This window comes from Barbus barbus (genome assembly GCF_936440315.1).
Source record: "Barbus barbus genome assembly, chromosome: 23".
Taxonomy (NCBI): Eukaryota; Metazoa; Chordata; class Actinopteri; order Cypriniformes; family Cyprinidae; genus Barbus; species Barbus barbus.
The window spans coordinates 12,957,351-12,973,018 of NC_136751.1; the positions used below are offsets into that span (position 1 = coordinate 12,957,351).

The 15,668-nt window shown below is 41.1% G+C and overlaps 1 protein-coding gene across 1 annotated transcript; it reads left to right on the forward strand.

Moving 5' to 3' along the window:
* Positions 1-10,765: 10,765 nt before the first annotated feature.
* On the forward strand, positions 10,766-15,668 carry LOC306843134 (extracellular calcium-sensing receptor-like; the record flags this gene model as incomplete). Its single annotated transcript, XM_079374425.1, has 6 exons — positions 10,766-10,992; positions 11,146-11,443; positions 12,118-12,951; positions 13,121-13,342; positions 14,554-14,677; positions 14,773-15,668. 6 exons carry the CDS (start codon positions 10,766-10,768, stop codon positions 15,666-15,668), a joined length of 2,601 nt encoding a protein of 866 aa, XP_079230551.1.

The window sequence follows — 15,668 nt, forward strand, 5'->3', positions numbered from 1 at the left end:
AATGCTGTCCTCCTGTGGAACATCCTCCTCTTCAGCCTCAGTGACAACTGGATTCGCTTCTTCCCCAGAATCAGGCAGGTTTTCGGGTAAGCCATCATTCATTATTGCTGGTTGGAATGGTTCTGCCTCGGGATTCAGCACGATGGGCTTTACCCTTTGTTCAGAACGGGTTGGAAATTTACAGCACAGTTCATATCCCTCGTCATCATCACTGTCTGAGTCTGGGTTTTGTTGTTGTTCTGGCTCTTTTCTGCTCTTAGCACTGTGTTTTCTTTTTTTTTGTTTGGCAGTCTTTTGTGCCCGGCTTTTCTACAGGCAAACTGTCGCAGGGCAGCATTTACATTACATTTACATTTAGTCATTTGGCAGACGCTTTTATCCAAAGCGACTTACAATTGGGGAATACAAAAAGCGATTCATCTTGAAGAGGCAGTCAGACAGAGGAAGTGCTCGTAACACCAAGTCTCAGTCATTGTTCAAATAAGTACAAGCTAGTAGGTGGAGAGAAAGATAGAGGGAAAGTTTTTTTTTTTTTTTTTTTTTTTGAGTTTAGGATGAAGTCAAGTACTGCCGAAAGAGATGAGTTTTCAGTTGTTGCTTGAAGGTTGCCAGAGATCCGGCGTTCCGGATAGGGGTGGGAAGATTATTCCACCAGCCAGGAATGGTGAACGAGAATGTTCTGGAGAGTGATTTTGAGCCTCTCTGTGATGGTACCACAAGGCGTCGCTCACTAGCAGATCTCAAACTTCTGGAGGGGATGTAGGTTCGTAATAGTGAGTGGAAGTAGGAGGGTGCCGAGCCTGTGGTAGATCTGTACGCAAGCATCAGTGACTTGAACTGGATGCGAGCTGCCACTGGTAGCCAGTGCAAGGAGATGAAGAGAGGTGTAACATGCGCTCTTTTGGGCTCGTTGAAGATCAGTCGTGCCGCTGCAAGCAAGAGGTTTCTGTGTACCACCCGACTCTGTCCTCCTTTCTCTGGTCTGATCTCGTACACTGGGCCATCAGGGTTTTTCCTACCTATCACCATGTACACACAATCTTCCCAGTGTGAGCGCAGTTTACCTGGCCCTCCTCTTTCGCTTAGATTCCTGAGTAGGACTCTGTTGCCAGGCCAAAGCTCAACACCATGGACTTTCTTGTCATAGTATTTTTTTCCTCTCAAGGCCTCTTTTTCGGGAGTCTTTGATGCAATTTCATAGGCTTCCTGCATCCGTGTTCGCCAGTTTGCCACATAATCTGCATAACTCTGCTGTTTCTCATTTGACTGCAGGTTGAACATGAGATCGATGGGGAGCCGGGGTGAACGTCCAAATAGCAGGTAATATGGAGAGAACCCAGTTGCTTCAGAGCGGGTGCAGTTGTATGCATGGACCACTTTGGACAGCAAGTTCTTCCAGTCAGCCTTCTTAGGATCACTCAGTGTCCTGAGCATGGACAAGAGCGTCCTGTTGAACCTCTCAACTTGCCCGTTGCCCATTGGGTGATACGGGGTTGTGTGAGACCCACGTACACCACTAACCTTCTGCAACTGATCCATCAGGTGATTCTCAAACTCTCTTCCCATGTCGTGGTGGATTTTTTTAGGGAAGCCAAACTTGAGGGCAAAATCACCAAAGACATGTTGTACCACAGTTTTTGCAGACTTATTTCTCGTGGCGTAAGCCTGGGCAAAACGTGTGAAATGGTCCATCACTACAAGTATGTATTCGTTACCATTTTTGCACTTCTCAAGATGAAGAAAGTCAATGAACACAAGTTGGAAAGGGTATGTAGTTTGAATTGTCATCAATGGGGCTTTGGTTGTCTTCTGAGGTTTTTTTCTTTTTAGGCACTCACACACACGCGTCACAAAGTGCTCTGTCTCTTTTTGCATAAAGGGCCAATAGAATCACTCACGTATTAAACTTAGAGTCCTCTCTGTTCCAAGATGCCCCATCTCCTGATGCAACTCCCTGTAAACCATTTGATGGTACTCTCTGGGTAGAATAAGTTGGTTTCTCTTTCCTGCTCTTCTGTACAAAACTCCGTCATCGCTCAAGTGCAGTCGTGTCCGCTGTTTCAGCAGGAGTCTAACATCCTTCGATTCTTTTTTGAGGGTATGACCGAACGGGCGAATGTTATTCTTTTTGTACTCCAGGACACGGCTGATAACAGGGTCTCCCTGTTGGGATTCTTTGATCTGTTCCTGCGAAAGACACTGATTAGTGGAGAGTGAGATTTCATCTTGTACCAGGTGGACAGCTTGTAAGTCAATTCCACTTGTCCACAGGGGATCATCTTTGAAAGGTAACATCACACCCTGCACTGTAGCACTGATCACATCTTGATTTATCTCCTCTGTGAACAGTTTCATGTATTGGTCAATGTCCAGTGGCATTCTCGACAAGCCGTCTGCGTCTGCATTGCATCTCCCTGGCCGATATTTGATGGTGAAATTAAAATCGGCCAGCTCTGCGACCCAACGGTGCCCCATTGCATTGAGCTTGGCTGTCGTCAAAATGTACGTTAAGGGGTTATTGTCTGTGTACACTTCAAAATGTGGAGCGTGAAACAAGTAATCCCTAAAGCGTTCACAGACTGCCCACTAATTTTCCCGAATGCATGTGATAGTTTTTCTCGGGTGGCGTGAGTGTTCTTGACCCATATGCAATAACTGACATATTTCCTTTCTGCTTCTGATAAAGGACTGCACCCAAACCGTCCTGTGATGCATCACAATGGAGGACTAGAGGCAGAGTCAGGTCTGGATATGCAAGAATTGGTGGCTCTGTTAAGTGGTCAATCAGGGTGTTCAGCGCTTCCTGATGAGTCTGTGTCCAGTTTATGGGTGTATTGGGGGATGCCTGCCCTTTTGACTTTGTGCTGACTCTTTTTCTCTTTCCCTTAGGCTCAGGAGGAGATGGACTTTGTGGTGGTGTTGCGATCAGCTGATAGAGAGGTCTTGCCAGGCGTGAGAAATTGGGTATGTATGTTCTATAGTAAGAAAGGAATCCCATAATTTTCCTCAGATCTCCTACCGTAGCTGGGGTTCGGAGCTTCAGGGCCTGTACTGGGGCTATTTCGGCTGGATCCATAGAATATCCATCCTCCGACACAATTCAGCCAAGGAAACGGACTTTCCTTTGGAACAGTTCACACTTGTGTGGGCTAAGTTTGACTCCGTGAATATGGCTCACGTGATCATCGAAGGAGGCACTATTGTATATGAACAAGATTGTCATCCAGATAAGGCTGACAGGTAACATCACGCAAATCCTCCAGACAAGCTTCCATGTTTCTCTGGAATTCGGCTGGAGCTGAACTAAGGCCAAATGGAATCCTGTTCCACTGAAATAGCCCCCAGGGTGTTATAAAGGCGGTTAGGGGTCGGCTCTCAGCATCAAGGAATCCTTGGTGGTAGGCCTTGCCCTGGTCCAAGACTGAAAACCAGGAACTGCCACTCAGGGTGTCCAGCATATCCTGGATCCTGGGAATGGGGTGCCTGTCTGGTACAGATTTTCGATTTAACTGCGCATATTAAGTGAGGGGATGCAACCAACATCATTATCATCAAAAGCAAAAGCATTGCATTCTTCCCTCTATAACTGTCGCACAATCTGTTGCTGTGTCTCTGTTAAGTGTTCCAGCTTTATTGGGGGATCCCAATGACTTGGTCTCTCTGGCTGTTGTGGTTTAACACTCACCCCATATGTCTGCACTGTGGATGTCAGCTGCTCTATCACCTGCTCCACCTGAGTCTCATTTTTCTGGAAGGAATCTGCAGTTACTGGGTAAGTTGTCTTTATCACTTCCAGATGGCCTAGTATAAGTCGTGGCGTAAGTATGACTGGGTGCTTGGCTGTATTAGCAATGGCAATTGGCACTTTCATAGTCTTTTCATTACCGACTTTGACTACACCTTCCTGCATGATTAAACCCTCTGGTAGTGGTGATGGTTCACTTGGAGTGAATAACAGGCTTTGTTCTTGAAATTGTCCCCCCATGTGTGCTCGTGCATAGACTGTGGTTATTTGCCCTGCGCTGAGTTGGATATTTTGTTTACCAACTCACACCGTTCCAACAGTCACATTAGAATTTACAGTCTTCAGCAGGTTAAGCATCGCTCTTGCCTTATTTATTGATATAGAGAAAGCTTTGCCCACCCTTTGGACAGTGCTAGATTGTGGCCTCTGTTTCTCCCACCTGCCAATTATCTCCTCAATTACATTGTAACCGACTATAGGATTTTCGGTTACGCTAGCATCACTCGTTACCAGCATGGGTACTTGTAAAGTCCCTTCAGTGCCGCCATCATCACCCAATCGGAAACTCACTTCCACCCAGTCATCAAAGGGGATTTCTGTTTGATTCGCAGCTAATCCGGTGAGCGTTCCCTGCCCCAGGAGCTCCTCAATAGGTCTGACAGTGGTGTGTGGTAAGTGTTGCTTTCTCCAGTCTGCATTAATAATACTGGCTTGGGCTCCTGTGTCCCATAAGGCTTCCACTGTGATGTCATCGAGTTGGCAACGTGCCAGGCATCTTTTTCCAATAATGTTCAAAGAGCCTAGTTGTGGCAAGGGACAGTGAGCTGTCAACAGAAGTGGTCGCATCTGGGTGAGTAACAGGTTGAATGTTCTGTTCCTTACTGTCTTGCTTGCTTCATACAGGTCTGGATGTCTGTCGCACTTCTGAACTCGTCTGGGACCCGATGACAGAATGGACTACTGGGGGGTCCAGCTCAGCAGTCCCCTCCCGTTTCCCGATGTCGGCCTCTGTTGTCGACAGCCCCGTGACAGATGTCCATCTTGTCCGCAGCGATAGCAGTGCCTGCACTCTTCACCTCTTTGGGCCTCCTGGCATGAACGGCAGCCTTTGGACCTCCTCTCGGTTCGTAGTGGGGTCACGGGTGGGTGAAACTGTGATCTGGTTGCTTCCATTGTCTCTCGGAACACTTTGGTCAATTCCGTGATGTTTGCTCTGAGGTCCTCGATTGCTTTAGTAGTGTCAATGTCTTTGCTTTGTATCAGTTTCTTGTCTTTACCAGGGATGCTCTCTTTCATCAATGTGTCTTTCCTCTGCCCTTGAGTCTCCACCCCACTGCTTACATGTCGCTCAGCACCACAGACATATTCTAATGCTTGCACCTCACTTAATTTGAAAGGCTTTGGCATCACTGTTTTCTTTAACTTTGCTTGTCTCTCCAATTCCAGATTAGCAGCTTCACCGATTTTCTCGATTAGCACTTAATCTGCCACTTTAGGATCACTGAGGTATGGTTTGACTTGAAATTTCACTGCATCATTTAAGAGCCCAGTTTCCACAGAGCGGAGAAACTTCCGTTGAATGAGCTCAGGGCTAAACTGTTCTCCCTCCTGCTCATCTCCAGATGCCCACAGTAGTTTCTCCCTCAGTTCTATGGCTCGGAACAGGAAACTTTGAGCAGACTCCTTGGGCTCCTGCGAGATGTTCATGAGCCTGTGCAGTAGATCTGATGAAGAGTCTATATTATAATGTCCTCTGAGGATTGTCTTTAATGTGGAAAGTGTGAGGTCTCGCTTTATTTCAAGGAGTTCCCTGAGGGGAAGGCCGGGACTCACTGCTCTGATAACTGCTTCAATGATTTCCGCCTCTGCATACCCCTTCCTCACTCCCAATTCGATCTGGTTGTTAAGTCTCGTGTATGATAACTTGTCCTTTTGGCCAGCCTCTCCAATCTGTCCAAAGACTCGGAATTCCCTCCTCAGAGTGACTTCAGGGATTGAATCATGTCGTGTGGGTGGCTCTTTCACATTCGTTTCATCTTTTCTTCTCTGAGATTTTTCCTCCAGTAGCCCGATCTGTTCCTCTAGCATGCGACGAGCATTGGCCTGTGCCTGTTGTAGTTCTGCATACTCTTGTCTTAGCTTCTCTATTTCAGCCAGGGTTACCGGTGAAGTTTCGAGCTCGGCTGATTTCTTAAGGGACCCGATGAAATTCAGAATTTCATTGAGGCTCTCTGCATACTGTTCCTCTTCTAAACTTTCCTCAATTTCATCTAGCGTCTTCTCTGCCAGCCTTATCAGCGCACGCCTTGTTTGGCCTGAGAAACCTTCACCCGCTGGTTCGCTGCACTTGAGTTGACGGCAGACTTCTATCAATTCAGGCTTCTCTAGCATCAGAAGCTTGGAGCTAACACAGTCTTGAAGTTGGTCCATTGTTTTAAGGAGGAAGAGGGGATTGAATTTAATTCAGTCTTTATTTATTATTTTTTTTACTGATGAGTCTTCTGTTGTTTCTAGGTTTGTCTCAAGGAGGAGCTGTCTCTCTCACATCATCCAATCAGCAGCTTCTCCTGGCTGGCTCGCCATGATTATGTTGCACAAACAGAAGAGGCGATGTTGTTTGGTGGCACATATGAGTTTTTATTTCGTCACACTCTGCAAAATTAATAAACACAACAAGAAATTAGACAGTTTCATTGCTTGTGGAAATAACTGGCAGTGTGACTTCTTCATTCATGAGTGAAACTCCCTGCGGCTCACCATCACCTCCTAGCGTCACCCGCCAGTGTAAACAGGTCTAAGTGATGTTATAATAGGCATCATTATACAGTGTACACAAATTTTAAGTAAGCACCAGTGTATTTAATAAATGATCATTAATATTACTAATATATATATATATATAGCTATCTGAATCTATATGCCTACATCACTCCTCGTCTCCTTGATTCCCCTGTGTTTGATTGTGACAAAGCCTAATCCTAACTATAACCATATAGTAAGTACATGTAGTTAGTATTACTCAGTACTTAAATATATAATTACGCTGTATCAAGGACACTTAAAATAAAGTGTAACCAGTTTTTTTTTTTCTTTCAGTTTTAAAGTGTATGGTATAAATAGCCTACAGTGTAATTAATACTCATGCGCATGCCACGAGTACCATGTATTTCAGTACCTGGACTTGTTTTACTAGTGATCAAACAGGAGACTGTGTTTCCTGTCTGCAATGCTGCTGAGTTGTTGGCGATTGTAGCTCTGTGTAGCTTTGTTTTTCTGTTGAATTAGACGAATTTAGTAGCATTTATTTCTTATTATCACGCTCTGTTGTTTAAACTGCTAATCACCACCATACTTAATTTAATTATCACCATATTTCTTATATTATCAATCATACTAACTTGGCAGTGTTTGCTTTTAATCTAAATTACTAGCGCAGCGCATAAGCATTCCGTTAGCTTCTTTTCTCTCTCGCTCCATTTTTCACAAATTTACCAAAAAACTGTGCTAAATTGGAATCACTCAACATTCGCGGAGAGCTTTTTCTCCTGTTATTGTCACTCGTACTGCCTGCTACATGTATAGTGTAACATTCTCTGTCAGCGGCGAGGGATTCACATGTGATAAATGCAGGGAAATATTTAGAACCAGAGACACACATCCACACTTTAATTAAGAATAGTAGGAATGTGAGGGCCTTAGATACGGCTTTGGATGCGACTAGCTTAGCAAATCATGTACATTGTTCGGTTCCAGTTGCAGAGCCCCCACAGCAAGGTGACTGTAATGTGGCATAGTCATGGGGCTCTTCCATTCTGATCAAAACATCAACCCCCCACCCCCAAAATTACTCTTATAAACATGAGCCGTGTCCAAAAGGTAAAGGGAGAGGTGTTTCTACAATTTATAGTAAAATGTTCAATATTTCTCAGAGGTCTGGTTTCAATTATAATTCTTTTGAAGTAATGATGATTCATATAACATTATCTAGAGTGGTAAGCGTTAATAGCAAGTCTCCTGTTATGTTTGCACTGGCTACTGCATACAGGCCACCAGGGCACCGTACAGACTTTATCAAATAATTTGTTGACTTTCTATCTGAGATAGTGCTGGCTGCAGATAAATTCTTAATTGTTGTTATCAGTTGAATCCTGTCCTGTCACAGCCACGAAAGCCAATAATGAAACTTCCTTAGCTTCTATCATGGCCTATGAACTGTTGTCCTACTCTGAATCGGCCGAGGTGGCTGGTTATGAACTCTCATCCTGTTCTGAGCTGGTCATGGAGGCCAATTATGGACTATTGCCCTGTCCTGATCCAGAAGTGCATTTGTGATGATGCCATCAGATAACTGCACAAGCAATTGTGTTAGTGTCTTGTATAACTGAATATATATATATATATATATATATATATATATATATATATATATATATATATATATATATATATATATATGTGTGTGTGTGTGTGTATATACTGCCGTGTAAAGGCAAAAGACCGTTACTTCGATTTTGGTCAAAAATGAGGTATTGATATTTTTGGGACATTCAAGACATCCTTTATCATGTGCATAAGTATCTTGAGTCAATTTAGTTTTTTTTTCTGAGAAAATAATGGGTCGTCTTAACCGTAACCGGAGAAAGGCAGAACACCGTATAACACCAGTTACGCCTCTTTCACATTGTTTGGAATGCTCAAAATGGGTTATGGCGTTCTGTCTTTGATTCGCTGTGCATCAATATGAAGTAATGGTGCCGGCTAGGATTTAATTACGTGTTTTAATTACGGTGTGACTTGTATAGGCTACTTCATACATCTGATCTGTCACTGAAGTACTTTATTAGGCAAATGATTTAGATCGCGCTCTACCAAACAGCTCCATATAACAAAGCACTGTAAAGACTATACCTTGGCAGCAAGACATAATTGTGAATAACCTTTAAAGATTTTTTAAATTATATTTTTTTTCCTTTTCATAATGCAGATTATTCACTAGGCTGTCGCTTCTAGTTGAACGTGTGGACTAGAATGCTGTAGCATGATAAATCATAAAATCAGTAGCCTACTAACAGTTTGCAATTAAATCCATATCCTATATTGTAACCCGATAAAATCAATCCATGGCGACGAACGTCGCCGCAGATGTTTAATCCACAAGCATTCTGAGCATTCCTGTTTGCTGGCATTCACGTCAATCCACAAGTTGTTCTTTTAGGTTGGGCTATTTTCATTCAAGTCAATATAAAAGCAATTACGCAATGTCTAGCATTCTTTTGCGTTACTGAGCATAGCAAATAAATTGGTTGCAAAACAACTTTTAGTCCGCTTGTTATGGTCAAAAAACAAAACAAAACAATTAATAAAATTAAAATCCTCTCCAATCCTCTCATATTGTTCAAATAAAAACTTGAGAGAAAATCACTTGGCACTCAAGAAGTATTAAATCAAAAAACGAGCAAATATTTCTCAAACTCAGACAACAGCAATTTGCATTTGGAGAAAAAAATTGGCAAATACTTGGCAAGCCAACTAAAGCAGAAAACTGTCAATCAATCAATACATCTATAATGGATCAATCAGGCAATATAAATCTTCCAGATGAAACCAGCAGTTTAATTTCAGGATGCAACAAAGTCAGATGTTCAGAGGACTCATCTGGTTCCCGTGGTCTTCTAGGTGACGTCTTCTGGCCGTCTAGGTGACGATGTCTTCACTGGGGATGTCTCTGGGGCTCATCTAGTTGTCATGGTCTTCGCTGACATTCAGGGACATTTAGGGTTTTGGTCATTCCGCTCACCCATATTCTTTAAAGCTATATTTGTTAAATTTATGAAACACGAACGTTACCTCAACATATGAATACTGCCTATATTTCTCTCATCCTAAAGCCAAACAATCAGACCCAATGTCCCAACTACCATGCAATATGTAAGGAACAATTGACGAAGGGCCGTTGAATTCTTAAAAAATAATGCACACCCGAGGTGGTGATGCTGCCACGACGTGCAGCGAATTGGCTATTACACCTCGGGTGTGCAGAATTCAATGACCCGAAGTCAATTATTCTGCTTACACTATGGTTACCACACCTCAAGACATCGATCAGATGATATATTTCAAGGCATTTGTCTGTTTTTTTTTTTTCTACTTAAATGGCTATTGTGAGTAAGATTGTTTCTTCCGCATCTCATCCAATGCCTACGTTGCAACTTCCAAAACGTCATTTTAAACCTAGTAACGGAGGTTTGAGCCGTTGATGGTAGACTAATGCAGTTAATACAGTTAATAACTAAGTTATGAAAAAGAGAGAGAGATTACCTATGTGAGTCTGTGTGTCTCTCAATAGTGTTTGGCAGCAATGTTAGACATGATCTGTAGTTTTTATCCTTTTGTTTACTATATTTATTTGTTTGGCCAGTGTCATTGTGGGTTTTGGTTCTTTTGCTGTTTTAGGCTGTAAGGCCCTTTGATATAACTCAAATAATTTGACGAAGTGATACAAACATGTAATGCGTTCAAGACCTGCCTGGAACTACGTTCGCTGTACGTTTCGCTGAAAATAATAACATTAATAACATGTTAACCATGTAATTACCTTTTTTATTCATGCATTTATAACCGCTTATCAATGATTTACAATGCATTTTTAAATGAGTTATTAGTCATTTATGAACACCTTTATAACCCTTTACAAAGGGAACCTTAATGTAAAGTGTTACCATTTAATTGCTTTAACAATAACATCAAGTTATCAATAATATATAATGATGTAATTAAGTATATGTAGATCATTGCTGTTACTTATGCTCCTGCCAGTTACAGTGGTCTGAATTTAGAGCAGGTGTTCATTACTTTTTGCTCAGAGAAGTGATTGCATTCACAGTCTCGTGGTACATAAAAGATACAGGCGTTGCATATGCTATTGGCTTGTGTGTTCCCTCATGAAATGTTAAGGCCATCCCTCAGTCACAGATTGTTTATAAATTCTGTACTCACCAGATTTATTTGTCTGTATGAATTATGGCACTACTATATGCTGCTCTCCTCACAGTTTGGTTTCTGATGTGCATTGGTGTTCAGAGTCAGTATAAAAGCAAGAATAAGTGCATCTATCAGGGAGATGAGGACACATACACTTTTTACCAGCAGGGAGATGTGGTTTTGGGAGGGCTCTTTCCTTTGCATTTCAGTCCAATAGCATCGATTTCTTCTTTTAGGACCAAACCTAAACCAACTAAGTATAAATTGTGTGTTACATTTTTTGTCGCCTTATAAATGCTGTGTAACAAAAATCTTACATGCATATGTGTGTGTTTAGAAATTGTTAAATCAACTGTCTGGAATTTTTACTTGTCGTATTACAGTTATGTAAATCATTAAGTGTGTGAAATCTGTTGCAGCTTTACCCCTCGAGCCCTGAGGTGGATGCAGACAATGATATTTGCTGTAAGAGAAATAAATCAGCGGCAAGACCTTTTGCCAAACCTATCTCTGGGCTACCACATCAAAGACAGTGGTGATGACATACCTGTATCTGTGAAGAGGTCTCTTCTCCTGGTCAATGGACAGCCAGAGAAGAGCAGTGAACAAAGCTGTGAAGACACACAAAAGGAGCCGAGCCCTGTAATCGTGGGAGAAGCATCATCAGGCATATCTATGGCTGTTCTGAGAAGTCTAGGCTCCTTCAAAATACCTTTAGTAAAAATATATTTAGACATCAGCAAAAAAAATGTTTTGTATTGCTAATAAATATTGTGATGATGTATTGATATGATGGATAATGTTACTGTAGCCTATCATTTAAATTCACTTACGTTCAAATATATACATATTTTGGTTACACTTTACTTGAAGGGGTGTGCATAAGACTGACAAGACACCTTCATAATCATGACATGACACATGTCATGAATATTAAGGTTTTTTATGCATGTTTATGACAACTGTCATTAAGTGTCATTCGCTCAGTTATATAATTTTAAATGCAAAGATGACATTTTTTGAGATGTCTTTGTTATGGGCTAGGGTTAGGGGTAAGGGTAGGGTCAGGTCAAATAATGTCATCTTTGCATTAAAAATGACATAACTGAGTGAATGACACTTGATGACAGTTGTCATAAACATGCATAAAACCTCCTTCATATTCATGACGTGTCATGTCATGATTATGAAGGTGTCATGTCAGTCTTATGCACACCCCTTCAAGTAAAGTGTTACCCATATTTTTACATACGCATAAATTTGCATTTAATTTTCATTTATTATAGTATATATTGAACATTTAGGTCCATACACAATAGTTATATCTCAATAGTTCCTTTTAATTTTATTGCATTGCTAATTTACCGAAATTTTGTGTTTTCATATTTTAGGTGAGCTACTTTGCATCCTGTTCGTGTCTCAGTGACAAGAGAGAGTTTCCAGCATTCATGCGGACAATGCCAAGTGATTTATTTCAGATTAAAGCTTTGGTAAAACTTGTCCATTATTTTCAATGGACATGGGTCGGGGTGATCGGTGTGGATACAGACTATGCTCGGTTTGCCATCCAGCTCTTCTTAAAAGAGTCTGAAAATTTTAATATTTGTCCTGCTTATGTCCAGCTTTATCCTGTTGCACTGACGCAAGATGCAGCTGAGGAACTTGTAAAGATTTTAAAATCTTCTTCTGCCACAGTCATAATAAGCTTCACTGTGGACTCTTATTTGCACGGTATCTTAAAAGAGTGCAGACGACAAAATGTCACTCATCTTCAGTGGATTGCCAGTGAGGCCTGGGCCACATCAAAAGCCCTCTGGGATGATTTTGGTGATTTGTTAATGGGAACATTAGGGTTTGCCATACGAAGAGCTGATATCCCACATATTGGCAGTTACCTCAGAAGAGTAAATGTTTCTGTTGCTCAGAAGTCACATTTTCTCTCTGAGTTTTGGGAAGAGACTTTCCGTTGCCGGCTGAATGAGTCCTTAAATACACATGTACATGGAGAAGAGCCACAGAACTGGCCACCTTGCGATGGCAGTGAGAGTTTGGATGATGTATACACTCCATATTCAGATGTCTCACAACTCAGAGTCTCCTACAATGTTTATAAGGCTGTGTATCTCATAGCACATGCACTACATGATATGAGCACATGTGAACCAGGAAAAGGCCCCTTTCAGAATGGGACATGTGGGAGTCTGTATCCTATTCTGCCACAGCAGGTGTGTGTTACTTTTTATTTTACGTTCTCCCCCAGTAATATGCTTAAAATTAATTATCATACAGTGTACAAATATTAAAGCAATTATTCAATTATATGAAGGGAATAATCTCTAAATGTACATTTATGTATTTTAATGTGTTTGCTTTTCTTTGCATTATGCTGTTAAGCTCCTGCACTATATGAAACAAACACACTTCACAACATTAGGAGAAGAGGTCAGATTTGATGAAAACGGTGATCCAATTGCATCCTATGACCTCATGAACTGGCAAAGAGAGTCTGATGGCTCCCTTCAGTTAGTGAGGGTGGGATTCTATGATGCCTCCCTCGAAGATGACAAAGACCTAGCAATAAATGAACCAGTAATTATGTGGCACAGAGGAGAGAAGGTGTGTGCCATCCCAGTCATTACCAGATATTGCTTACTATGTTTGCTTTGTCTTCAACTCTACTTAAAGTTAATGGCTGAACTAAGAAGAATACAGTTTCATAATTGTAACTGGAAATGCATTGTTGATTTAATTGTGTGTACACATGTGAATATATTTATCCATGTGTAATTTTACACTGATAATATATACATCCAATCCCGCTCCTGGAGGGCCAATGTCCTGCAAAGTTTACCCTCAACTCAAATTCCATTTGAAGTAATTCACATGCCCTGAAATTATGAGATGTTATAAAAAAAAATAAAAAATTATATATATATATATATATATATATATATAACTTGCCAGTATAAATTTAATTAGATTGGATTTCATTTGGTAAGGCAGCCCAATAATTCAGTGGGTAGTGCTGTTCCCTCAAAGCAAGAAAGTCCTTGCCTGTGGCCCGAGACATTGGAATAGGCTCCAACCCTCCAATAGAGCAGTTTGAAAAATGGATGGATATAATTTAGTAGAGTGCTGCACAATTTGTTGGTGCAAAGATGTTTTTTTTTACTTTTGAAACTACTTTTTGTTCACTTAATTAGAAGCACCACAATTGCTGTGTTTATTTTAAAATATTGAAAATCAAATTGACTAAATTAAGCTTACATTTTTCACAACTGTGTGTCTCATTGTTTAATGAGGCATACTTGAATCATGCCAACTTGAATACTTGAATGAATGAATGAATGAATGAATGATGCATTTATATAGCGCTTTATTGTGTATTGCTGTACACCCAAAGCGCTTTACGATCATGTGGGGGGGGGGGGGGGGGGGGGTCTCTCCTCAACCACCACCATACTTGAACCAAATTCAGGAAATACATGTTGTAAGTAGACAAGTGGCCAAGTGCAAACACTGCAAGTGTGGGTACTGTGACAGTCCCATGGATGAACCAGATACTTTCAGCCAGGTGTGTTGAAGATGGTTGTAACTGTTGGAAAGGTGGCCCTCCAGTAGCATTTTAAATCCCCTGATTTTGATTATCCTTGTACATTTTTAATCTTTTTTTTTTTTTTTAGATATTCGTGTACACATTATGCATAGAAAGAATGTAGTGAAATGCACTCTCAAAAAGTACAGACTATGTATTATAGTACATAGTGTATAAATATGTATATAGTATTTTTTTTACTTTCTATTGCCTCTTTTGCTGTGGTCATTAGGCACCAGATTCATTGTGCAGTCAAAGTTGTCTTCCAGGCTCCAGGAAGGCTAGGCAAAAAGGAAAGCCTGTCTGCTGCTTTGACTGTATACCATGTGCTGAGGGAGAGATCAGTAATCAAACAGGTGTGAATTTCTTCACAACTCCTCACTTAATGGTATTCTGAGAAGAAAGGAAATTTGGTGTTTTATGCTCCCCTTTTTCCCCAATGTTTCCACAGACTCAATTGACTGCCTGACATGTTCAAGGGAAACATGGCCAAACCAAGCCCAAGACCAGTGTATTCCTAAAACTTTAGAGTTTTTGTCCTTTCAGGAGCCCTTGGGAATAATTCTATGGGCATTTTCAGCATTTGGAGCCTGTACAGCATTAGCAGTGATTGGTGTGTTTGTAATGTACAGGAAGACACCAGTTATACGGGGAAACAATATAGAGTTAAGTTTCCTTCTCCTCCTGTTCCTCTGCGCTTGCTTTCTGATTGGCCTAACATTTATAGGGAAGCCCACTGACTGGTTATGTCAGATTCGGTATCCAGCCTTTGGAATAAGCTTTACTCTATGTATTTCATGCATCTTGGCAAAAACTGTTGTAGTTTTAATGGCTTTCAGAGCCACCCTCCCTGGCAGTAATGTCATGAAGTGGTTTGGCCCTGCCAAACAAAGATCGAGTGTAATCTTGTGCACTTTGGTGCAAGCAATTATTTGCATTATATGGTTAACAACTACGCCTCCTGTTGCGTCATACAACACCAAGTTCTTAAGTGCAACTATAATTGTTGAATGTGCTGTCGGATCTGAAGTTGGATTTTGGTGTGTGCTAGGATATATTGGCTTCCTAGCTTCTTTGTGCTTCTTATTAGCCTTTTTGGCCAGAAAATTACCAGACAACTTTAATGAAGCTAAATTTATCACATTCAGCATGCTTATATTTTTTGCTGTGTGGATAACCTTCATTCCAGTTTATGTGAGCTCTCGTGGAAAGTATATGGTTGCTGTCCATGTCTTTGCTATTCTAGCTTCTGCATTTGGTCTCTTGCTTTGTGTATTTGCTCCTAAATGTTATGTTGTATTACTGAAACCTGAGAGAAATGACAAAAAGCATATGATGAAAAAATAG